Here is a 27,207-nt window from a genome sequence, read left to right as displayed (position 1 = left end):
AATGTCTGGCACTATATCCAGATTGGTCAGGGAGGAGAAGGAGAGGAAAAGAAAAACACCCACTCAGGACAATGCTGGAGAAAATAAACCTCTAGTGGTCACAAGGATAAATGACCACCCTTCTAGGCATTTTAATATACATAATGTTGTTGATGATTATTAATTACAACAGGAATTACAAACCTTTATGCTTCATGGAGCTGCAACAGAACTTGAATGACAAACAAACAAATCATTTCAAACAAATAGAACAATGCCAGGTAACTGTGGAAAACTGTCCATGTACAATGGACATTTATATGGTGATTACAGGGTTGTTACTGCATGTGTACAGTGAAATTCTTATTTGCACATGCTAATCAACATGTTGCCACTCTGCAGAGCCATGATTGATGAATATGACAACCTTACCTCAAAACTTCAGTCTTCCTTTACTTGATAAATCATTAAAACCTATTAAAACCAATTAATGTGACAACTTAAACTGGATTAATAAATCAGAGAATGAATTGTTGTTATATACTATATATTTGTAAAAGAATATTTCACATCATGTAGAGTATGTTACGGGCAGCACAGTGGCACAGTGGTGCTGCCTCGCAGTTAGGAGACCTGGGTTCGCTTCCCGTGTCCTCTCTGCGTGGAGTTTGCATGTTCACCCCGTGTCTGTGTAGGTTTCCTCCCACAGTCCAAAGACATGCAGTTTAGGTGCATTGGCGATTCTAAATTGTCCCTAGTGTGTGTTTAGTGTGTGGGTGCGTGTGTGTGTGTGTGTGCCCTGCGGTGGGCTGGCGCCCTGCCCAGGGTTTGTTTCCTGCCTTGTGCCCTGTGTTGGCTGGGATTGGCTCCAGCAGACACCCGTGACCCTGTAGTTAGGATATAGCAGGTTGGATAATGGATGGATGGATAGAGTATGTTACAGCAGAAACATCTCACATCATTCAAGCATCACATCAGCAGTATTTAACTAGAGCCTAACACTAATCTGATACTTCATTTTTCTGTATCCTGAAAACTAAAATTTCAATAGTCAGCTGTACATCCAAGAATGGCTGTCGTTATTAATTTAAAGACGTGAATTTTTATGATAGCCTTTTGAACTAAGTAGTCCCATAGAAATAAAGGTTGTGGCATAAGTGTGCCCCATAGTGGGCTCGGGCCCACTTTAGCGTCACACCCCAAAGGCTTCATGTTTCCACAGCCCTACTTGGATTAGGCTTGCTCAACACATGAAAGGAAATTCTGCTGACGCTCTCAGATTTCTTACTGTATAAATGAATGGACAGGTGGTTAATATAACAATTTGAATTTTTGGAAGAAGAACTCAACAAAGTAAATAATATTATGACACTGCTTTCTGATTTCCAATCTTTCTAAAATGAACTGAAAAAATCATTCTTATGAAATCAGAAAATTTGCAATCTACTTTGCAGAGACAGATAAAAGTTCTTTGAATAACATTTTTAATTAATAAAAAAACAAAAAAGTCACAGTTCTGCTTTTCAAGTGCAGATTAAAAGATCAAAAGTAGAAACCACATATGCATATCACTCATTATCTGTGTGAAACCAAGCTGTCATAGTCATTGCTCTAGTGCCAGTGGAGCAGAAAGGAGTTTGTACAACAGGATCTACCACACTTAAATGTAAGTCATATGGGGGGATTGTAGTCTGTCTGACATTATCACGCTATAGCTACAACTTATAGATATCTTTATTCTTAAAGGTTAATGGGCATTGCTCTCATAAAATAAGGCTTATTTATACTGTTAATCATTGTTACAGTTCTAAATTCAAAATACAGTGTTACAGTTCTAAATTCAAAATATTTATTATGTAAGTGCATGAGAAGAACAAAGGGTAGTGTTTTGCTGCACAGTACTAGGACCCTCATCAACTGAGCACAGCCTTAGTGTTCTTCATGTGTTCTTCATGGGTCTCCTCTGGGTGCTCTGGTTTACTCTTCTCCTTTCAGTTTTCATGTATCTGCGTGAGTGAATGTGCTCTTCAATAGACTGGCATCCATTATTGCCAGTCTATGACTCTAAAACTTGGAATAAATGTACAGTACTTACCAAACAGACAGATGAGGTATCTTATAAGAGGAAACTTTTATGTCTGTCTTAAAAGACGGATTTGCTTTCATCACCTGTGCTTTGTTATTTTATATTTCATTGCAAATCGTTATCTGACAATGTTTTTCCCAAAGGAAGAAAATAAATACCTTCCTGTATGCTGCACCTTAAATTTATTTTCAGGTAAATTGCTAAGCACAGATTGCATCATAGTAGTGAAACATCTAGGTTGTGCAATCATTGAGAAAGAGGGGCAGCATGCATAAGCTTTTCAATGTACACAAGTCATTTGGCTTATTCCTGCTGGGGGTCTCGCTGTCTTTTCGTTCAACTCTCTTAGCCCTTAAACTTTGCTGTATTCTTCTTTGTGCCCACTCTGTTCTGGGCCTCTCGTTTAACCATCATACTGCCTTTGCCAGCATCGTGTATCGGATGCTGTTACACATAATGGTGGAGGCAGGGGAATAAAAACTGAACACCGGCTGTGATCAGTGCTCTAGCATTGTGCCTCAAAAGCCCTTTGAAAAGCCATCTAGATCATGAACTTAAAACCTATTGTCCAGCGTTTTTGACTTCTTGTCTGTTCTTTTGGAATTTGCTTTATTGTAATGATTTAGATATCTCTGCTTGTGTTCTACTTATGAACATTTGCTATTCACCCCTTGTTGCTGTTTGCTTGTTTTGGCTTCTCTTTTGAATTGTTATTGAAATATATTGTTTTATGTCTCTGACTTTGTAGATCACATCCTTTGTACTGATTTGGTATTTGCTTCATCATTATTAGTCCCAAAAGGGAAATTTGGCTTTTTACAGAAACTCTTTAAATAAATAAATGCATAAATAGATAGATAAATACACACACATACACTGGTCTGAACACAGAACATCAGAATGACTAAAAAGAATTTAAAGAGAAAGAAAACTTCTAACTTGACCATCACAGTTACAGTGAGACATTGTGCAGACATATTGCTGATGGTTTAAAGGACCCTTCACTAGCATTTCTTCACACACTTCTGAATAAATATGCTGAATAATTCATTGGCTGAAAGTCCTCAGTGTTAGTGATCCAGAGAAAGGATGTGCAGTATTGCTCATAATGGCACTCAGTTTGTTTTAATTGTCTCCATTGATACTACGTCCAGGGGGTCCAGAGGGCATCCTAGAACTGAGCCTGCGCTCTTAATTATCTTGTTCATTCAGTGGGCCTCTCTTGAAGTGATGGGTAAGTGAAGGAGAAAATATCATGACAATGTCTCTCTTGCCACCTGATTGGTCCATGATTGGCATTGCCAGGCAACAGAAGCAGATTGGTGGGGCACATAAAAAGAGGAGCCACTGCACAGTAGGCATCAGGGCATTCTGCATGCCCAATGTCAGCCAGGTCCTGGGAGCTTGTATGTATTTATAAAACATTTTGTGTATTTTTTATCAACTTTTGTGTGTTTTCTTTCTGATACTATATGCCCCTTGACTGGGTACCACTGAATGATATTATGTTATACTATATTGATATTATATCTGGTGAAACAAAAGTTAAATTATATATTAGGTAACACTGAGTTTTCTTCATTTGTAGGTTCCTTGCCAACTGTAAAGCGAGAATGAATCCTGAAGACATGCATGCACACCCGGAAAATCTATCAGACTTTAAAAATAACTCCTGCGATATTTTTATTTTCAATAAGACTGCCAAAGTTCTATTTCCAATGTTTTACCTAGCCATCTTAATAATTGGTTTGATGGGAAATCTTCTTGTCCTTTATATCATCTTTCATAATCAACTCAAAGTCAATTCAACAAGAATCTACCTGGTCAACCTTGCTCTGTCAGACACTTTGTTTGCTTTGGCATTACCAGGAAGAATTGTTTACAACATTAGAGAGTTTGACTGGCCATTTGGTGACTTTCTTTGTCGGATTAACGCTGTCATTATTTACACAAATACATATGTTGGCATTGGCCTTATGACCTGTTTAAGCATTGATCGCTATTTGGCAATGGTTCATCCTCATCACTTCACTAAACTTAGGAGTGTGGGAGTTGTGAAGGGTATCTGTGTTTTAATATGGTTTGTTGTCTTTTGCCAGACAGCTCCTATGCTTTTCCATAACATGGTGAAAAACGTCAATGGAAAGAGGTTGTGTATGGAGTACTTTGGCATGGATGGGCATAATAATCTGCCCTACCTACTTCTTCTCGCGTGTGCTTTTAGCTATGGCTTCCCTTTAGTGATCATCATTTCATGCTATGTGAAAATCAACCATAAACTGCACAAGGCTGCACAGAAGAACACAATGAGTGGCAAATATAGACAAAATAGAAGAGCCTCTGGGATTATCTTCTCTATTCTGATGGCTTTTATTTTATGCTTCAGTCCATACCACATAAACCTTATGCAGTTTATGATTAAGAAGCTTTGTTACCAACCCTCCTGCGAAGAACTGAAGAACTTCAAAATATCTCTTCAAGTTACTTTATCGATTATGAACCTTAATTCCACATTGGACCCTGTCATCTACTTCTTTGCAGTCAAAAGCTACAAGCAAAAAGTTATGAGCCTCTTAAAGAGTCACCTTTCTGCACCTGGTATTTCTCTTAAAACGACCTCAGAGAGCGTCAGTAACAGTTAGAGAGCAGCAGAAGGAGGATCTGGAAGAAATCCACTATCAAAGAAAGCCCAGCAGAAGAATGTAGACTTCTAACCTGTGTGGTGACCTGCACCTCATTGGACTTTGCAATTTTAATGACATTTCTATAAAAATTGTGGTGCAAAAAGTCCATGTCATGGAATGGTGAAGCAAATGCCAAATCAGTGTAAATGTTAAGATCTATCTATCTATCTATCTATCTATCTATCTATCTATCTATCTATCTATCTATCTATCTATCTATCTATCTATCTATCTATCTATCTATCTATCTATCTATCTATCTATCTATCTATCTATCACCCTGCTTTAAGTTTTTTCATCATGTGTAAAGTTTGGTCTTTAGAAACACTTTGATCTTCCTTATACCAATTTTAAAGATCGATATATATAGAATTTGTCAAGAAAGAAAAATGCTCTTTCCTTGTTTGATTTTTTTAATGGAAGTGACTTTATTGGAATCTATTTTAGGGTTTAAATCAATGTGAACATTTTACTATTTCTGCTTTTTTAAAAGGAAAGATCTTGTGAAGCTCTTGGAATTGATTCTAGACCTAGATTTCAGGAGATAGTAGACGTGACTTATAAGTATCTCATAATGTTGACAGAACTTCTCTTCTAAAGTATGCTATTTTGAAGGAACTGCTATGAGTTTTAAATCCTTTACAAAGAAAGACTTTTAATACTAAAAATTGTTCCAAGTCACCTTAGAAAGACGGGTGCCCATACTTTTTCGGATTGTGAGCTTGTTTTAAAATGACCAGGTCGAAATGATCTACCTACTGTACATTAAAAATGAGATATATATATATATATATATATATATATATATATATATATATATATATATATATATATACAGTATATACTGAGTATACTTTATACATAAAATATATGTTGTTGTACCTTGCATAACTGAACAACCCTCATGGCACAATAACAATTCAATACATTTATGGTCACTATAGTATTTGGATTTAATAATCATCATGTGGGAAAAGGCTGACTCGCATAAATAAGTAGAGCTGAATAATGCAGTCAAGGAGGTGTTTGGGTACTTTTCCTCTGTGAGTAAGTTCCAAAACTGTCCATGAACTCCATAATTCAGCTGAATGTCATCCTGTAGTGTCAAAATCTCATCCTCCACTGTAGAGGAGTTTTAGGTGAAACAGTGTTGCAATTTTTGATGCGGGTGAATCACCCTCAACATCTTCCCTAAGTGGGTACCACTTAAATGTAGCGATTGGCTCAAGTGAAGAGGAGTCTTGAAACTGTCTGTCAAAGTCTGACAAACAATTTTCAATCTGCTCTTTGTAGCATATGCTGTCAAGTTGCGCAAATGCCTTCCATTGCATCTCCAGCTCTGACACGAGGTTTTGGATGTTCCCCAAATCAAGGCGCTTCAGCTTTGAGTACAGATGTTGCATTTTTCATTTGAAAGTATTAACTGAGCTAATCATATTGACCATGGTTTTGTCTTTTCCTTGCAGCTATAAATTAAGCTCATTCAACATGTTGGTCAGATCTTTAAAATAATGCCAAGTCTAGCGGCCATTGATCATTATTAAGTTGCTTGTATTCTGCATGTTTAATGATAAGAAGAAACTCCTTTTTCTCCGGCCAGGGGTCTTGAAATCTCAGCAGGAATTTCTCCCTAGCCATCTGCCTCAGCGAAGGCCTCTTTTATCATCTCTCCATCTTGGAAGGACTTCTTATGCTTAATGATCGAGTGACTCACCCGGAACGATGCTTCAGTGTGTCTGCCTTTGCTTTTGAATTCAGCGAATTCAGTGAAAAATGACGGCTGTCTGATTAACTGCGATTTTAGTTCCCTCTCCTTTCTCTTTCTCAGATCTCTTTTCAGAAGGAAGTCAGTTTCATAGTTTTTATGATCAGTTCAAAAGTGCCTTTCCACATTTTCCTTCTTTGGAATAGCAATGATAGATTGACAGATCAGACAAACGCACTTCGATTGTGACATTGTGAGAGAAAAAAATCCTCTTCCAATTCCACATCCAGCCCATACCCTCCCAACAATTTTTTTTTTTAAATCCCTTCTTTAGTCGATATAAATTGGAAGGCTAACTAGATCACTTAGATAGCTGGAGTTTTGCAGTAGCTCGCGCGTTTGATTGTGCATGCGGGATGACCAGTGTGTTAGAAGAAAAGAGATCTCAGACTGGCCTCCCTGTATGTCAATCAAGTGGCAAATGCCATAGGGAGGATATATGATAGACTAACATTTAAAAAAATTTTTTTTGAATGCAACGCAATCTTCCTGCACTACCTTTCCGATCTACCTGTCGATCGCAATCGACGTATTGGGCACCCCTGCCTTAGAATGACAGGATTTTCATAGTCAATGAAAATGTGCCAGCTTGGAGGCAATGACGAGTAATGAAAAGAGAGTGATTTACAGTGTAGAATTTGGCCTGGCATTACTGTTGGAAAATTTCTGTTTATGAATAATAAAGCAAGCAGATGATGGCAATTGTATTCTTTTGAAGGCAAAAAGAAACAATACTTACTATTTATACTGAAACACATTGAGACGTTTCTCTAAGCTTGTCTGAAACATATCTATCAAATTCACGATATACATATCTGTTTTCTTTGTTTTTGATGAGAAAAAATTAAAAAACAAACATTACAAAAATTCAGTTATTGAACTTTCTGTTTGGTCATATGAAAAAAGTAGTGATATCAAATAAAATAAAAATAAAATGTAATAAATTTTGGAATTTGCTTATGACAATAAAGTGCATTAGAGTGAAGACTTTGAAAGTGTGTGGGTGTTGAGACAACTTGAGTGTACTACCAGGAGAGAATGAGATTGTTTTTCTTTAATTTTCTGATGGATTTTGTTTATAAATGTGGATTAATAAGAGTTTGTACAGTGGTTATATAAAACAGCAGAAATTAATGTAGTGTAAATATTATAAGCTTATCAAACTCCTGTTTGAAACTGTATGTGGAATGGAGTAAGTATTGTATAGTGATTAAGGTGAACTAATATTTTTGGTTTTTAATTTCAGATTTGTTCAAAATCTATTAAGATGTTTGTGTTTTTCTGTGAAATTTGTTTTTTTAAATAAAAGATCCATTTTATAGTGTATTTCATGTCTGTCTGTCTGTCTCTATCTTTTTTATTGTATTTTTGTGATGAGGTCATGGTCACAGTATACAAATTAAAAACCCTTTGCTTATTACAAACACACAGTGTTTATATCGATTGGAGGGCAAATCAAATAACAATTCACCTTTCAGAAACTGTAAACTGTACAGGACCATAGTTGTTACAGTCTAACTTAGGCCCTGAGGCTGACTTCCTTTTTCTGGTCATTAGTTCTCCCACTTCTTTAGCTACTGATCTTCTCAATGTGCAACTAAAGCAGCTTAACTTCTGGGGAGCAGAGCTTTTAAATACATCTGATCTTTATGAAGAATTAGCTGCATGGTATGAGTGCAATTCAGGTCAGGTTTTTCCTTCAGACACCATATCTAACAAATAAAACTTAATATTTGCCTGGAATGGAAATAACTCTTATATTTGTATCTTCTATACGCTAGAATTGAATGGATGGTTCAGAAAACAGATTAAAACATATAAAAACTCAAACGTATTTTCTTCATACTGTACAAAGCTGGTCATTTTATTTAGTACTTATAATTACAGTTAATATTAACTGAACCTTTAAGATCAAAACAAGAAAAATTATATTTCAGTAGCCTGAAATGGAACACTCAGGTTCACAAAATGGATGTATGGATTCTTTAAATATAATTCAATAAGAAATTAGCTGCTGGACTACTGTTTAAAGCATTGCACCATATCTGACATATAAACCCTAATATTTGCCTGAAATTTCAAATCTACACTTTCACAGTATCTTCTCCAAATTTTGCTCATTTATATAAGAGAAAACTCTTTGTTTTTGGCTGTGTTTCTTGATGAAACATTTTTCCCATGAACAAATTCATTAAGTTACTACACATGCATTTTACTACACCCCTAGACCTCACTGGGTACCCCTGCTACAGTATATCACTCCTATAACTCAACACCATTTGACTTCATTACCTGGTCCTGTCTTTTCACTATTAATGTATTTTTCTGGGTCTATTGTCCAAGAGGAGCTCATTCCCTCATCTTGCAGCCTCCTTGTCAGATGTCCTTCCTCTGGCACCCCACCCAGATCTCCCAAAGAGAAAAGCCAAGACACCAAAGAATACTGAGTAGATGCCTCACTGTTCTACTTTAAAATACAGTAAAATTGCACAATTCTATTCTTTTCATGTTCTCTGAAAGTTTGTTAGTGTGTTAAGAATGTTTATTTCTTTTTGAAATAACTGATATTTGTATTCATATAATTAATTTAATTTTCATCAAATGCTTTATGGCATCATCATGTTTTTTCAGCACTATACTTGTTCCTGATGACAATATCTTGCATTGTGGTTGTTTGCATGTATCAACTGGTGAATCAGAATCACACCCTTCCTGCCTTATCTTCACTGGCTTCCTGTGTCTTACAGGATTGAATATAAAATTCTATTATTGACCTACAAAGCTTAAATGGCCTTACACCGGACTACATCAGTGACCTTCTCCATTACTGTGCTCCTGTTTGCCCACTAAGGTCATCTGATTCTGGCAATCTTGTTGTGCCTCACACTAATCTGCACTCTATGGGTGACAGCAGGGCCTTCAGCTGTATAGCGCCCAGACTTTGGAATGACCTCACTGAATTAATTAGATCACCTGACTCCATTCATTCATTAAAAAAAAAACAAACTTAAAACTCATTTGTTCAGGAAGGCTTTAAACTTAACCTGACATTCTGTCCCCTCTTTCAGTCTTCCTCTCTGTCCAGATGCTCAGTATAATTTGTGTGTGTGTTATATCACAAATGATATGATTTTTTCAGGCATTTCTTTTAGTATTGAATTTAGTATTATACTCTGGTTTATTCTTTCTTTGATTCTTCTGTTTAATTCTTTGTATATCCTCTATATTTATTTGTTTAGTGTTCTGTGCAAAATAGATTCTTTATTGATTGTGAGGGGAAATCAAAGCATTACAATAGACAATGCATATTAAAAGCAGTCAAATATATACAAAACTATTGTTAGGTCTAAATAAATAATGAAAAACTATATAATAAACGTGATTCTACTCAGTTGATATGCTAAAAATTGTATAAAATATTGTCTAACCAGATGATGTATTTTAATATTTCATGGCAGCTGGAATCAAATATATATACATGTTAGTTGTATGGTTACTTCCACTTCAGGTAAAACATTTCAGTTATTCAGTGTGTAACACAAAGGCTCATAAAGAGTTGAGGCTGAAGAAGGGAACAACACTGTTAAATGGAGAATGACTTGGGTAGATGCGCCAAGACCCTACTAATATTATCAAAGGCACCGGATATGAAGAAAAGCCAAGACACGCTTGTGGTCTCTCTTGAGTCCAGCAGTCATTTTATCGAGAAGCTGTGGTAAGCTGAGTGAGCTGGTGTCACAGATCAACTTCAGGGTCTGAAAATTTGGGGATTTGGAGGTAGCAGATGAATATGTAGGCCCCCTGGCATCTTCTACAGCCCAGTAATTCCCTTTGTGTTTTTCCAGTTTGGCACAATTGAACTATCATGCTCACAGCACTAGCTATTAAGAAATGAACTGTTCACTTATTATTAGTAATAACACGTGATGCAATGAACATAATTGCAGAAAATATAACTTCTATAACATCTTTATATTAAGGATAACACTCCTCCCTCCATGCAGGAGCTGATCTAAGAAACCTTAGTGTAGGAACATTGGATTCTTCATTGAATGGATGTTAGTCCATCAAAACTCACAATAACACACAGAGTCACACTGAGCTGGACATTTCCGAGGGTGGAGTATAATCTATGAAGTATATTATGTTGTGTGCATTGATAACTGGAATTCCTGGAGTAAAATTAAACATTCCTAATTATATTGTGCCAGGAGAGAGGGGAAATCAGTGGTGTTAGACATTTGGACCAGAGTGAAAATAGAGGGAGAAGTTTGTAGGATGCTTTACAGAGTAAAACAGAGTCTCCAGCTCTGGTCCTGGAGCACTACTGTGGCTGTAGGTTTCATTCTAACCATTTTCCTAATTAACATCTTTTCTCTTCATTTTAATTGACTTGTCTGTAATACTCATTTTAACACTTAAGGTGGCATGGTGGCTCTGAGGCTAGGGATCTATGCCAGCAATTGGAAGGTTCAAATCCTGTAAATGCCAGAAGCATTTAACCTCCAATTGCCCTGTCCTAGGTATGACGTTAACCTGCATCCACTGTTCCATTCCATTTGAATTGGAGTTACATAGAGCTAACAAAATTAAAACAATGGACAATATTCATTTAGTAATAGAAAAATTTAAAAGAAAAAGGGAGTTTAGACCAACTATTTATAAAGACAGCTGCATCAGACAGTACATGGCGGTAGTTATGGAAAGCTATGTCCATGAGTGAAGAAGAGGTATTAATTCCTAAATATCTGAGCTTCATGGATACAAAGATGAAAGACAGAAAAGAGGCATGGGTGCAGATATTATTGAAAGGTAGAATGGAGGATTTCCATCAGTTCATTTTATAGTATGATAAGGGTTCAGAGGGCATAAATAAATGCAAAACATACAGCATATCAGGAGGGGCATCATCAAGATAAACAAGAATGTCATGTGCATATGTGGAGATTAAGTGATGAGTATCATGCACAGTCACAGTCACAGCTAATGGCTCAAGAGATAAATTGAAAACAAGAGAGAAAACAGGCGTCCCTGCCTGGCCCCTCTATTCATATTGAAAGAATGGGAAGTCTTTCAGTTAGTCAGCATAACCAAACAGGAAGATGAGTATAGGTTTTTAAATAGTTTGATATAGACTGAGCCAAACCCATTCATAAAAATTGCCAATACATGTAATTGAAGGAATGCCTTTTCAGCATTGAGAAAGGACGGATGAGAAAGTGGTGGGGTCAGCACTGACAATATGTAAGAGTTTTCTCACATTATCAGAGGTTAAACAAGAGTGAATACAAGCGACCTGATCCGAATGAATTAGACTACAGATGACCTTCTGTAACTGCCATGTTAAGACCCTGGCGTGTCATTTTACATCAGTGTTCATGCTAGACAAGGGTCTATAGCTTTGGCGTAAGGAGGGGTCTTCACCCCTAAACAGTGAGTGACAACAGTCATATTGATGGCTAGGTTCAAATGACCCACAGAGGTGACTTCCCTTAACATGTCAAAAAGCAGGGTGGCCAGGTGGTTCCAAAATGCAGAAAACAGTTCTGGAGGCAAACCACCCAAACCAGGTGTTTTGCCAACATTCATGGAGAGCAGGGCCTTCCTAACCTCAGGAAGGGAGATAAAAGCATCTAAAATTCTCCAACAGTTGGAGAAAAGGAAGGCTATTGAGAAATGATATCAGAGTGGAAGGTTAGGTTCTGGAAGAATTAGAGAACAATTTGGAGTAGAAGTCAAGAAATCAGTCATTAATTACAGGGGGATCTTTAGAGACAGCATGTGAATTAGTACGAATTGAAGGGATAATGGAATTTTGCTTGATTTTCAGTGCAAGCAATCTGTTTGGTCTGGCCCCAAACACATGAAAACAAGCCTGAGGTATTTACACTTCTCAGTCTGATTACATATTCACAAACCTTCTGTTATTCTCTACACACTTAAACCTGCTGGGGTTCCATGGTAATTTTTCAGCATTTGGGATTGTGGTCATGTTTTCTGAAAATCCAAGCAAACTCCAATGGTAATGTACTCGCTAGCAGCCCTACAAAAAACTTATATCTAGTAAAGAAAATACATTGTTTATTTGCTTACATTCACTTTATTTTGAATTCAGAGAAAAACTTTTGGGGTGGTATGGTGATGGAGTGCTTTTCTCAGTTATTGTGTTTTTAACTGTGTGTTTCATGGAAGCACTCACAACAAAAACAACATTTATTTATATAACACATTTTCATACAAAAAGTAGCTCAAAGTGCTTTACATAATGAAGAAAAGAAAAATAAAAGACAAAATAAGAAATTAAAATAAGACAACATTAGTTAACATAGAAAAAGAGTAAGGTCCGATGGCCAGGGTGGACAGAAAAAAAAAAAAAAAAACTCCAGAAGGCTGGAGAAAAAAATAAAATCTGCAGGGGTTCCAGGCCACGAGACCGCCCAGTCTCCTCTGGGCATTCTACCTAACATAAATGAAATAGTCCTCTTTGTAATTAGGTTCTCACGGAAGGACTTGATGCTGATGGTCATACAGACTTCTGGCTTTTAATCCATCCATCATTGTTGGAACATCATGGTGCTTTGAGTAGATGGTAGTGGCGCAAGCCACCACCAAAAGGACACCGGAAAAGGAAATAGAAGAGCAAGTAGGGGTTAGTACAGATTTTAGAGCCACCATGAATAGTTATTATAATCAATTGGATATACAGAGTATCAGGATTAAATTAAAGTGAATTTATGAGAAGGCCATGTTAAAATAATGTGTTTTCAGCAGTTTTTTAAAGTGCTCCACTGTATTAGCCTGGCGAATTCCTACTGGCAGGCTATTCCAGATTTTAGGTGCATAACAGCAGAAGGCTGCCTCACCACTTCTTTTAAGTTTTGCTCTTGGAATTCTAAGGAGACACTCATTTGAGGATCTGAGATTACGATTTGGAATATAAGGTGTCAGACATTCCGATATATAAGATGGGGCGAGATTATTTAAGGCTTTATAAACCATAAGCAGAATTTTAAAGTCAATCCTGAATGACACAGGTAACCAGTGTAGTGACATCAAAACTGGAGAAATGTGCTCGGATTTTCTTTTCCTGGTTAGGATTCTAGCAGCTGCATTCTGCACTAGTTGCAAACGATTTATGTCTTTTTTGGGTATTTCTGAGAGGAGTGCGTTACAGTAATCTAGTCGACTGAAAACAAACACGTGAACTAATTTCTCAGCATCTTTCAATGATATAAGAGGTCTAACTTTTGCTATGTTTCTTAGTGAAATGTTTCTTAAGTGAAAAAATGCTGTCCTAGTGATCTGATTAATATGCGATTTAAAATTTAGATTACAGTCAACAGTTACCCCTAAGCTTTTTACCTCCGTTTTGACTTTTAATTCTAATGCATTCAGTTTATTTCTAATAGCCTCATTGTATCCATTATTGCCAATCACTAAGATTTCAGTTTTCTCTTTATTTAACTTGAGAAAGTTACTATTCATCCATTCTGAGATACAAGTTAGACATTGTGTTAGTAAGTCAAGAGAATCGGGGTCATCAGGTGCAATTGATAAATACAGCTGTGTGTCATCAGCATAGCTGTAGTAGCTCACGTTATGTCCCGAGATAATCTGACCTAATGGAAGCATGTAGATTGAGAATAGCAGCGGACCCAGGATAGAGCCTTGTGGAACACCATATAGGATATCATGTGTCCTTGAGTTGTAATTACCACAACTAACAAAGAATTTTCTCCCTGCCAGGTAGGATTCTAACCAATTTAAGACGCTGCCAGAGAGGCCCACCCATTGACTAAGGGGATTTCTAAGAATATTATGATCAATGGTGTCAAATGCGGCACTCAGATTTAAGAGGATGAGAATAGATAAATGGCCTCTGTCTGCATTTACCCGCAAATCATTTACTACTTTAACAAGAGCAGTTTCTATGCTGTGATTTGTTCTAAAACCTGACTGAAATTTATCAAGAATAGCATGTTTATTAAGGTGCTCATTTAACTGCATAATGACTGCCTTCTCTAGAATTTTACTTAAGAAAGGCAGGTTAGAGATGGGTCTAAAATTTTCAAGAGCAGAGAGGTCGAGATTATTTTTCTTAAGTAGGGGTTTAACTACAGCAGACTTAAGACAGTCTGGGAAGACCCCCGTATCTAATGACGAATTTACTATGTCAAGAACATTTTCAATTAGCACGCCCGATACTTCTTTGAAAAAAATTGTTGGTATTGGGTCAAGGACGCAGGTGGAGGGTTTCATTTGAGAAATTATTTTATGTAAATCAGGTAAATCTATCCTAGTGAAAGAGTTAGAGACTATGGGATTACTAGCATTGTTATTTATAATCTTAGAGAAACAGCAGCGCCTCTCAAGACGGACTGTGTTATTGTATTCTGTTATTTTAACTTTTAATATTTCAAGATATCAACAAGATATCATTACAAGAATCTCTCACATGTCAACTCAAAGGACTCTGTACAAAAATACAACTTGACAATCAAAATACGCTGTTCAGAATAACAAGAAAAGTGGTCTCTCCGGCAAACACACACATTCTGTAACAGAGCTAAAAAAATAACATATGCCACCCTGTAGTAAGCTTAGCCCTAAAATGTCTTATTTTTTTCCAGCATTACTGTTGTAGCGGTCCGGTGCTGCTAAGATTCACACCATCAAAGAGACTGTGATTTACTTATTTTTTTGTTGGAGATTCCAGGGACGCACCCAGCCTTGGCCAGACCCTCACGCACTCACAAGCAGAGACAAAAAAGCCACTGGTAATAAAATAGCAAATAAAGAATGTATTAAACAATAATAAATGAAAATAACAATCCCACCCCAGTCCCTTTATGGCGATGTACAATAAACACAAAAACAAACCACAACAATAAACACTCACTGTATGGTCCATCGAAAATGGCAACGAATGAAACGCAATGATGGAGGTAGATAGTCCAGAGATCAGCACGTTGAATAGGAATGTAAAGATAGTCCTACAAGTATTTCATGATGAAATGAAGATGAATGAATGGGATCAGGAGTGCTCCTATCTTCACAGGATGGCAACAAATCCTCGGAAAGTCCTCATGTGCAGGAAGACCCCAGAAAGACCACAGCCCAAAACAAGAGACAATCCAGGACAAAATAAGAATCCACAGGTATCAGAACGGAAGGTAGACAGACAGGAACTTCAGACACAAAACACAAAATACTTCTCCTTTTTGGTATCACTGGCCCCTTTTTAAATGTCACGCCAGCCTCCTTGTACACATCAGCCCCTGCACTCTAAGTAGATGACCAATAAAAGCCACTGCAGGGACTGCTCGGAGTTGAAGTTTTAATCCCCAGTAACATCACTACATTGTAATTTGAATAGGTTGAGAGTTAAATATTGAAATATGGTATAAACCTTTTTTCTTGCTCACACCTGACCAAGCAACAAAAAGTTAACTTAGAATGAAGGAATTACTACTTTCTAATACTGAGCTAAACAAGGCTTTTTAATTTAAATTTTGAAAGTCCTCTGATGACACCTTTGCAGTTATGATAATATAATTAATCAAAACCCTTTTTCTGTGTAATGTGGAACATTTCTTTGGATGAATTATGTACAGTACCTCTGCCAAGTCTGATTGACTGTTTTTGGTATTTTAGTATGTACTAAATGAACATGTAACTGTCGACATGTGGTGAATCATTGGTAGCACATTTGTCAGGCCCACCAATATGGGTCAGCATATGAGACACAACACCTCCATTTCATTCATCAAGACCATTTATTATTTGTAAATCTGTAGTACAGATGCAGTAATAATTACAAATTTGAGAAGAAGACAGCCTGGAGACTTAATCAGTTAATAATGCTGGCCTATATTTACACAGACAAATGACACAAACAATTCTTCCACTGAATGGACCAGGAATTGTGTGACTGGTTTTTAACATAAATGAATAATACTTTATTTATGTTACTTTATTTTTTTCTTTACTTCTCATTACAGAATCTAGTGGCAGAAAATCAGAAATGCTTAGAAAGGCAGAGGCTCATCAAGCAAACTTTTTTTGGCAAAGCAAAACTCAGTCAACCTAGACTCAGTTTCAGCACCCTTTGTACTTAAGCACCCATGTTCGATTCTTTGATACTTCTCATTCCTTTAACACTTTAACCTCTTATTACATTTTGAATGATTATTGTTAAGCTGGTGTATGTGTTCAACAGTTGCATTTCTGGCAGGAAAATTATGGAGGGGCAATACAACGAGAATTTCCCTGTGTGTGTGTAGACTTCCCTAACTAGTCATTAACTAAACAAAACTAATAATGTCTGTCCGCTTCCTGCTAATGATGGGTGAAACCTATAATTTCACACACTTTTCAGTCACAAAAATTCAAATATACAATTGAATGCTGCTGCCTGGTCTCTCTCGATTGGCATCAGACCATTGAGATACCCTCTGACATTTTTCTCAACAACCAAAATACTTCCATATAGATTTAAACAGTAAGTAAACTGAGAGCCTCACAACCTACATATAACTGAATAAACTGAAACAGCAGCACCTCAAGATTAGAACTGAACAGCTTTGAGATAAGAAAACACAACAAGGACATTGTCCTGACTTGGCAGGTTTCCTGAGTTATAATGAATGTTAAAGGCAACACAAGCGAAAATAAAATGAAGAAATCGAAACCCAAGCAAGAGGCAAAAATCACAGTTAATAATCAGGCAAGAAATTGAAAACCAGGCAAGATATGAAAAATGAGCACAAAGAGAATTAGAAGGTTTTTTCTACAGATTCAATAAGGTCAGTATAAAAGGCTGGCCTTTTATCCCATCTGCCGGTTAATTTGGGGTCACAGCCCCAGAGGCCATGCCCCTAGAAAAGCAGGACACGACCCTGACAACGGTTCACAAAAATGGCTTCCGTAACAGGGACAGGCTATAAGCCCTCGAATTTCAGCCCTAATCATGAGAGACATGGAGACTACATGCAAAAACACTTTTGGATAAACCTTTTTGTGTAGAATTCATACTGAAACATGGCATACAGACAAAAGTCAGCGTGAAATGTAACGCACGTGCACATGCCTGCCATCCCACTCCTCCCAGAATTATGCCCCTTTGAATATGCAAATCAATATAAATAGCCTCTTAGGTTCAGTGTTTTGTGAAAAGAAAATGGCAAAAGCATAGGGGGAAAAAAAACATTAGTAAATGCGAAGTGGAGGTCTTACTCAGTGAAGCAAAATGAGCAAGAAAATGGAATTGATGGAGTGGTACTCAAAAGTTCAAGTTCAGGAAGTCACACAGTGCCCAGAATAAAAAAGAAGTGGTCAGATGTCAAAGTTAAGGTGAAAAGATGAGCCGTAGCCCACTGTCTGAGTGTCATACAGAAGTGTATTAGGGACAGTGAAGAAAAAAAAAAGTCGAAATGTCAACTTTAATCTTGAAATTTCCACTTTAATCTCTTAGTTTATTTTATCATTAAAGTCAGTCATCAGTCTTCATCCAACCCGCTATATCCTAACACAGGGTCATGGGGGTCTGCTGGAGCCAATCCCAGCCAACACAAGGCGCAAAGCAGGAACAAATACTGGGCAGGGCGCCAGCCCACTGCAGGGCACACACACCTACACATCAAGCACACACCAGGGATAATTTAGGATCGCCAATGCACCTAACCTGCATGTCTTTGGACTGCGGGAGGAAACCAGAGCACCCGGAGGAAACCCACGCAGGCAGACCCAGAGAACATGCAAACTCCACGCAGGGAGGACCAAGGAACTGAACCCAGGTTTCTTTACTGCGAGGCATCAGTGCTACCACTGCCCCACCGTGCCACCCTGTCATTAAAGTAGAACGTCATAAACTTTATCTTAAAATCAATGATTAATTTACTAGAGTTTCTGAAATCCCATAGTAACTAAAGTAGCACATAAAATGCTTCCTATTCTATGTTTTCTATGTGTGTGTATCATTACTTGTTTCTTAAATGTGCTTTCTCTTTCAAAAACCAGGAGGTAGTTATCACCACATGGAATACATTACATTCACGATATTACAGCTCTCTGAACATTTTAGAATAATAAGATGTATACCTGATATCATTTTCATGATGAAATGCATTACAGCATGTATTAAACATGTTGAAGCTGTGCTAGTGATGAGCTGGCGCCCAGCCCAGGAATGGTTCTTGCCTCCCCCATCCAGCATTTGTTTCTGCCTCCCACAAGATGCTTGCTGGGACACGTATGACCCTGAATGGAATAATTTAATGCAGCAGTACCATGTCTGTCCTCTACTTGCGTTTCCTTTCTCTATGTAACCAATTACCACACAATGAGCTCTGTAATAAATTTAAAACCAGCTATAAACTTAGAATTCTTCAAAACTTTTATGGAACGTTGAAAAATCTTTGTTATATATGTTTAATTATTCCATCCATCCAAGGTCATGCCAGTCCGAGCAAGCATCAAGCACAAGGCAGGAAAAATCCCTGGATAGGATGCCATCTCATCACTACCACTACACCACTGTGCCCTCAAGTGTTTAATTATTAACAGTATATATTGTTTAAATGAAGTTAACGATTTATCTGTAAAAATGTAATATGCATATTTTAGTAGATTTCATCAAAGAAATTATATTAAGTATACATCTTAGTTTTCTAACTATACACAGCTCCAAGAGGATAGTTCTTGGAAATCTAAATCGACTTAGAAGCCAGTCATCATCATCTGTAAATATGCGCTCTCTTCTATTGAACTGAACTGAGTTCCTTCATTGTCGTTTTATGGTACAATGAGATTAAATATGCAATTCCTCCATAAACTTGTTTTCCTAAAAACAAATATGAAATAACAATAAAAATAATACAGTAGAGAATAATGAAAAATATACAATAGGAAATGAGAAGTACAATAAAAAACATACATGCAGTGCAGATAGTGCAAATGGCTCATAAATTGGCTCAGGTTGTGCAATGTTAACAATTGTAGAGCAAGTTTACAATGAGGTAATTGTATTTGTAAAAACAAACAGTTCAACCGGGAGCACTTGATGGACTGATTGAGTGCATTTATAGGTCTTGGGATGAAACTGTTTCTGATCCACGAGGTCCATGCAGAAAAGGCTCTGAAGCATTTGGGTTTAAATAGACTGTGGCATGGCTTAGTGGAATCCATGTAGATGCTGGTGGCCTTCCTTAGTCAGTGTGTGCTATAAATGACCTCTACGTCTGGAATCTGTATCCCGATAATCTTTTCTGCTCTCGACACAACCCACTGTAGAGCTTTCCAATTAGCTACTGTGCACCTATGAAACCACACACACATACTATGGGTTAAAATATTCTGAGTGGTGCACTGAGAGTAACAACACAACAAGTAGGTATGGTATTTGGAACTAGTTTGTTCATTCCGTGCACCATTATATTGATGCAGAATGATTACAATCAAGTGAATTAAATTTGTAAACAATCTGCAATTAATTTTGTTGTGTCTGATAAATCCTGCGTCACTGATGCGAATCTAAAAAAAGGGAGACCACACAGAAACAGTAGCACTGCTTTAACACTGGGTGCCGCAAGAATGTGCATGGCTATACGCCAAGTTTTGTTTTTATACATCGCAATGTAAGCATGGAAATGGGTGTATGCAACATTTTTGTGCATATGCACCGTTTATACATGAGGCCCTTGGTCTTTCTACACTACAGCTCTTTCCTTCTTTGACATAGGAGTGTTATACTCCTTGATTATTTTCACAGAACAGAAGGAACACATGTAAGTAGCTTTTCAAATGTGGTGCCCTCAAGCGATTCTACTCAACAGTGGCTGTAGATCAAGATGTCCCTGTGCTCTGTTCTGATTTGCACGATGTCTTATGCATTTTGCATTCTTTACACTGATGTGCTTTCTTATCTTTTCAAATTGTTGTGGCAACCTTCTAGGAAGCAAACGGCCCTGAACCAATTAATACATCTTTGCTGGCTTGTGCTGCTAAGCCTTGACTGGGCTTTAAAGGGTTGTAACCTTCAAGCCCCACTGGAAAGTTCTGGCTGCACGTACATGTGTACACACCATAGTGTAGCCCTGGAACACTGCAGGGCCAAATGTTGCAGCCCCTTAGCAGAAAACAAGCTTAAAGCACCCAGCACAAAGATAATTTCACATACTATCCATCCATCCATTTTCCAACCCGCTGAATCCGAACACAGGGTCACAGGTGTCTGCTGGAGCCAATCCCAGCCAACAGAGGGCACAAGGCAGGTACCAGTCCCGGACAGGATGCCAACCCACCACAGATTTCACATACTACAAAATGCAATATTTTTCTGATAAATTACACTAAGTATATGGAAAAGCTGAGGATTGGTATATACATTTTAACAAAAAGTAAAATAAATGAGTTTAATAAGTTTAATTACTGAGATGCATAATGTAACTGTTCATTCATTAAAACATAGTATTTAGAGTTAAGTGTATTTTTGCAGTAAAATATGAGAAAAAAGGTGGATCAGCAATTTTAGAGAATATGTGGGTGCTACAATATTATCATATTACATACAGTAGTCTGGCAGACATTGAGTATTTTAGTACAGTATCTACTATACAATATTTAAGTGTAAATTATTGTTGCACATTTAACCAATTGAAATTGGCTGCCAAAACATTGCTTCAATATAAATACACTGTACATACATTTAAAAACAATTTAAAACAATTTTGTCAACACTAATTGTATCTTTAAGCTTAATAAGAAATAGATACTACGATTTGACAAAAATTCAGTTAGCTAATATAAACACCACACCAACAGAAAAATAGAAATTAAGTGTTACTTTGCATTTGTTAATAAGGAATAATGATAATAAACATGATAATTAGCACAACCAAAAGAGGAGAAGAAATGAAACTGAACATTGGTTAACTAAAAAGATCAGAACTCCAATAATATTTATAAATATATCACAAAATGTTAAAGAAATGAAACAAAACAGGGAAGAGGACAAAAAAAAAGAAGTTGAAACTGAATGGAGAGAGAGGACAACAAATGACAAATCAGAAAACCCCAGAATAGACCTAAAACAGTAATACACTAAAAACCCTAAAATCACCCATCCAAAAATTATATGAACACTACAAAATAAATAACAAAAAAAACTGACATTAAGGGGCAAGATGCTCCAAAGTGTTACACAATTGAACGTCTTCAGCATCTTTTTAAATAAAGCCTCAGGTGACTGCAGTGTTTAGAAGAGCACCTAAGGAACAAACAACAGATAAAAGCTCTGTCTCAGGGCTTAATCGTAAAGGAAAGCAGGGAGAAAATAAATACAAAAATGAATGAAAAAAATAGTGAAAGAAAGGAATAAAATAAAGCTGGGGGTAAATCTTACCACTGGTAATGTGTTTTAGGAGGCCCTGCACTAAATGTGCCACAGTGATGTTTTTCCTATGTTAGTTTTTATTCTTTGCCTGGCTCTAACTTGGAATTCTGTCAAACGGAAGAACATTTAATTTTGAAACCTTGAAGTGTTAATGATTATTTTCATATTAATCTTTCATTTCTTGTGTTACTGCAGTGGGTTGGCACCCTGCCCGGGATTGGTTCCTGCCTTGTGCCCTGTGTTGGTTGGGATTGGCTCCAGCAGACCCCCGTGATCCTGTGTTCGGATTCAGCGGGTTGGAAAATGGATGGATGGATGGATTTCTTGTGTTACTGTTGTATTTTTCATAAAATTCCTCATGTGGCATTAAACTATCCCACTGTTTGATGGAACGTGTCGCTGGACAGTCAGGTCCATAATTATTTGGAAAGTGATATAATATTCGATATGAAACAATCAAGATGTGATTGAAGTGTAGACTTGCAGTTGTAATTTATGGTATTTAGTCAACAGGTGAGGAGACGCTGGCGCACTGATGTTGTTGCCGCTCCTCCCTGTTAACAACACTTTTCACAAAATTCACCTTAATTCTACACTTTCTTACACTTGTTTTATTTCTTTTATTGTACATATAGTTCGTGGATACAGCTGACTCGAATTGTATGGATCTGGCTTAATATTTACAGATTTTATGGACTCTACTTTGACTGGGAACAGCTGAGTCTGTGCATCACGGGACGAGAACCTACAAACATTTCTTTGTACCTGGCAATCTAGGACCTTGGGATGATCTGTCTCCATGATTATATTAAATTTGCTATGCTGATCTGCTCCCGTTTCATCTTACAGTATTCTACGACTGGAAACCGATCTGATTTTCATATTAACCTGGCTTTTGGCTCCGGGGCCATCACGCCGGAAATTACCAAGCGTTACTCCTTGTGGCTGTGTATTGGAACCTCCAAATCCTGCTACCTCCTCCTGCTATGCTTTCTGCTGCTTTGCTATCACCGCTCACCTACGCTACCACACCCGCCTGTCCTACCGGTTCCGCTGTGCTGTGCTGTGCTGCTTCTCCAGTGCTATTCAGATAAGTATTGCCCAGTATCATGCTAAAATACTCTCATGACAAACTCCTTCTTATTAAACAGTTTGTCGAGAGCAAATGGTCTGATTGGAACATCCTAAAAGACGCCGGTATTTTGCAACGCCCGAAATATATACATCGCAGGTCAGGTCGCCGCCACCGCTGGGCTGCGAATGAAAAGACCACCGGCAGCATTTGCTCAGGAATACGCCGTCTTTCTCATGACCCTGGAAATAGAATTGTCAGTGTGCCAAATTTACATTATGTGGAATTAAACCCTGATCGCGGCTCTGTGCAAAAAGAAGCCTCATTAACTAACATTGCACTGTTTAACTCGAGGTCTCTTAATGGCAAAGCATTGGTGCTGTCAGAACTCATCACTGACACCAAACTTGATATTCTGTGTTTAACGGAGACTTGGCAAAAACCAAACGAATTTGCATCTCTCACAGAGGCGACTCCAATTGGTTTCACTTTCCACACAGAGCCTCGCAGCTCAAGACAAGGCGGCGGGCTTGCAGTAATTGTCAGAGCTGACTTAAACATTAAACGAATCCCGATTGACTGTCCATTGTCTTTTGGGTGCCTGGCTCTTAAACTAATAACGAAATCAGGTCCTGTCTCACTCATTGTTCTTTATCGTCCCCCAAAATACAAATCTCAGAGAATTATCCTTCTTGGTGATTTCAACATCCATATTGACATTACTACATCTAAACTGAGGAATGAATTCCTATCCTTACTGGACTGCTTTGACTTGACACAACATGTTGATTTTCCAACCCACTCTGGCGGTCATATACAGTAATCCCTCGCTATATCGCGCTTCGCCTTTCGCGGCTTCACTCCATCGCGGATTTTATATGTAAGCATATTTAAATATATATCGCGGATTTTTCGCTGCTTCGCGGGTTTCTGCGGACAATGGGTCTTTTAATTTCTGGTACATGCTTCCTCAGTTGGTTTGCCCAGTTGATTTCATACAAGGGACGCTATTGGCAGATGGCTGAGAAGCTACCCAACTTACTTTTCTTTCTCTCTCTCTCTGTCTGATCCTGACGTAGGGGGTGTGAGCAGGGGGGCTGTTCGCACACCTAGACAATACGGACGCTCGTCTAAAAATGCTGAAAGATTATCTTCACGTTGCTACCTTCTGTGTGCAGCTTTTAAGTATGCTGCACGGTGCTTCGCGTACTTAAAAGCTCAAAGGGCACGTACTGATTTTTTTATCTGTCTCTCTCTCTATCTCTCTCTAACTCTCTCTCTCTCTGCTCCTGACGGAGGGGGTGTGAGCTGCCGCCTTCAACAGCTTTGTGCCGCGGTGCTTCACATACTTACAAGCAAACAGCCCTATTGATTCGTTTGCTCCTTTGAAGAGGAAGATATGTTTGCATTCTTTTAATTGTGAGACTGAACTGTCATCTCTGTCTTGTCATGGAGCACAGTTTAAACTTTTGAAAAAGAGACAAATGTTTGTTTGCAGTGTTTGAATAACGTTCCTGTCTCTCTACAACCTCCTGTGTTTCTGCGCAAATCTGTGACCCAAGCATGACAATATAAAAATAACCATATAAATATATGGTTTCTACTTCGCGGATTTTCTTATTTCGCGGGTGGCTCTGGAACGCAACCCCCGCGATGGAGGAGGGATTACTGTATTGGATCTGATCTGCACTTCTGGACTATCTGTTGCCAACATTTACAGCACTGATTTGGGACTCTGACAATAAAGCAGTATTTTTCACTGTTTCACTGCCTTTCCCTCCTCTTACCTGTAAACGACAAATTTCTTACAGAAACCTTAAAAATATCTGTCCCTCTATCCTTTCTGGATCCATTTCTGATCTTTTACTGTCTGCACCTATTCCATCAACACTAGATAGTCTTGTTGACCACTATAACTCAGCCCTTCACTCAGCATTAGATAAAACAGCTCCTTTAAAACATAAGGAGGTTTCCTTTAAACGCTCAGCTCCTTGGTATAACTCAGAATTGCGATCTATGAAAGCAGCTGGCCGACACCTTGAGAGAATGTCACGTAAGACTGGCCTCACCGTGCACATCCAGGCTTTCTCTGACCACCAAAGAGCTTAAAGAGAAGCACTAACTTCTGCCAAGAACACCCATTACGGCAGAATAATAGAAAGTGGTCTCGATAACCCAAGGGTTCTGTTCTCTGTAGTTAATAAACTACTCGAACCCGCATCTGGCCCAACTACCTCTTCTACTGAAGTCTGTGAGGAATTCCTCCACTTTTTCCGTAACAAAATTAATGATCTAAATAATTCAACTAACATAAATACATCATCTGTTTATATCTCTCCCTGTTTTCCCACTCCATCCATCTCCTTCTCTAAGTTCTCACCAGTCACATCTGCGTCTGTTAATAACCTGCTTTGTAAGATGAGGCCGACTACTTGTGTATTGGACCCCATCCCCACCACACTACTTAAATCCTGCCTTCATGCCATAATCCCGACTGTTACAACAATAATAAACTCATCCCTTGACACCGGCTCTGTGCCGCTCACTTTTAAAATTGCTTCTGTAACCCCAATGTTAAAAAAGTCTGGTCTTGATGCTGACAATCTTAACAATTTCCGGCCTATTTCCCACTTACCTTTCCTGTCAAAAGTTCTTGAGCGTGTTGTAGCTTCCCAACTCACCAATTACCTAACCTCTAATAATTTGATGGAACCCTTTCAGTCTGGTTTCAGGGCGCGACACAGCTGTGAAACTGCTCTGCTACGGGTAACCAATGATTTGCTTATGGCAGCAGACTCTGGACAAACCAGCATATTAATTCTGTTAAACCTCAGTGCAGCATTTGACACTGTCAGACATGACATCCTACTGTCCAGAATGGAGAACATGCTGGGTATCTCTGGCACTGCCCTCCAGTGGTTCAAGTCCTATCTGACTGATAGGCGAGAGTTTGTTAGTCTTGGCAAGAGCAGATCCAGCTCAGCGCCAGTCACACAAGGAGTCCCTCAAGGCTCTGTCCTCAGCCCTCTGCTTTTCTATATTTACATGCTTCCCCTTGGCCATATTATCCGTAGCTATGGACTGGGTTATCATTTTTATGCAGATGATACTCAACTCTATTTCAATGTTAAAAGTGGAACTTCATCAGAGCTTTCTCAGCTCACAACCTGCCTTAGTGAAATTAAAACCTGGATGGAGCAGAACTCTTTAAAATTAAATTGCAATAAAGCTGAACTCCTGCAAATTGGGACTAAAATGCAACTTAATAAAATGAGCTCCTTCCCAGTCTATCTTGGCCGTGATTTCATCAGACCTGCCTCTACTGTAAAAAATCTTGGTGTCATTTTTGATTCCTCCCTCTCTTATTCCGCCCACATAAATCACATTAAGAAACTTTCTTACTTTCACCTCCGTAACATATCCCGTGTTCGCTCCTTCCTCTCCTTTTCTAATGCTGAGAAACTTGTCCATGCTTTTATCACATCCCGCATCGATTATTGTAATTCCCTACTGGCAGGTGCCCCTTCTAATCTTATATCACAGCTCCAGCTTATTCAAAACTCAGCTGCAAGAGTCCTTACTCGAACCAGCAGCAGCGAGCACATCACACCCATCCTGCTCCATCTCCACTGGCTCCCTGTGTCTTACAGAATCGAATATAAAATCCTACTAATAACTTACAAAGCCTTAAATAACCTCGCGCCAAACTACATCAGTGACCTTCTCCATCACTATGTGCCTGCCCGCCCACTAAGGTCCTCTGATTCTGGCACTCTTGTTGTGCCCCTCACTAATCTACACTCCATGGGTGACAGGGCCTTCAGCTGTATAGCACCCAGACTCTGGAATGACCTACCAAAATTAATCAGGTCAGCTGACTCCATGAATTCTTTTAAAAAACAACTCAAAACTCATCTGTTCAGGAAGGCTTTTAGCTCTACTTGACTTTATTACCCTTCTCTCAGTTTACTTCTCTGTCAAGATGCTAATGTAACCTGTGTGTGTGTGCGAGACCATCAATTATGTTGTCTGTTTCTTTTTTTTCAGAATTCACTGTCTTAATCTTCTTTATTTATTTATCTGGTTTGTACAATGCTATATACTGTACACGCTGACGTTCTTTATTATATTCTGTAAGTGTCTTGAGCATGGGAAAGGCACTATATAAATAAAATGTATTATTATTATTATTGTTATTTAACAAAACCTTTGTATGAGCCATTTAGAAAA

The 27,207-nt window shown here is 38.1% G+C and overlaps 2 protein-coding genes across 2 annotated transcripts in view; both read left to right on the top strand.

Moving 5' to 3' along the window:
* The window catches only part of rpl24 (ribosomal protein L24), a 730,678-nt gene that overhangs the window by 153,261 nt on the left and 550,210 nt on the right, over positions 1 to 27,207 (top strand). The window lies entirely within an intron of this gene.
* Positions 1,566 to 4,919, top strand: LOC114650368 (G-protein coupled receptor 183-like). The gene is made up of 2 exons (XM_028799949.2): positions 1,566 to 1,645; positions 3,654 to 4,919. Coding segments are annotated over exons 1-2 (1,056 nt in total). The 5' UTR covers positions 1,566 to 1,643; the 3' UTR covers positions 4,708 to 4,919.

This window comes from Erpetoichthys calabaricus, chromosome 4, assembly GCF_900747795.2.
Source record: "Erpetoichthys calabaricus chromosome 4, fErpCal1.3, whole genome shotgun sequence".
Lineage (NCBI taxonomy): Eukaryota > Metazoa > Chordata > Cladistia > Polypteriformes > Polypteridae > Erpetoichthys > Erpetoichthys calabaricus.
The sequence above is the reverse complement of the archived record's forward strand: the minus strand, read 5'-3'. Positions and strand labels throughout refer to the sequence as shown.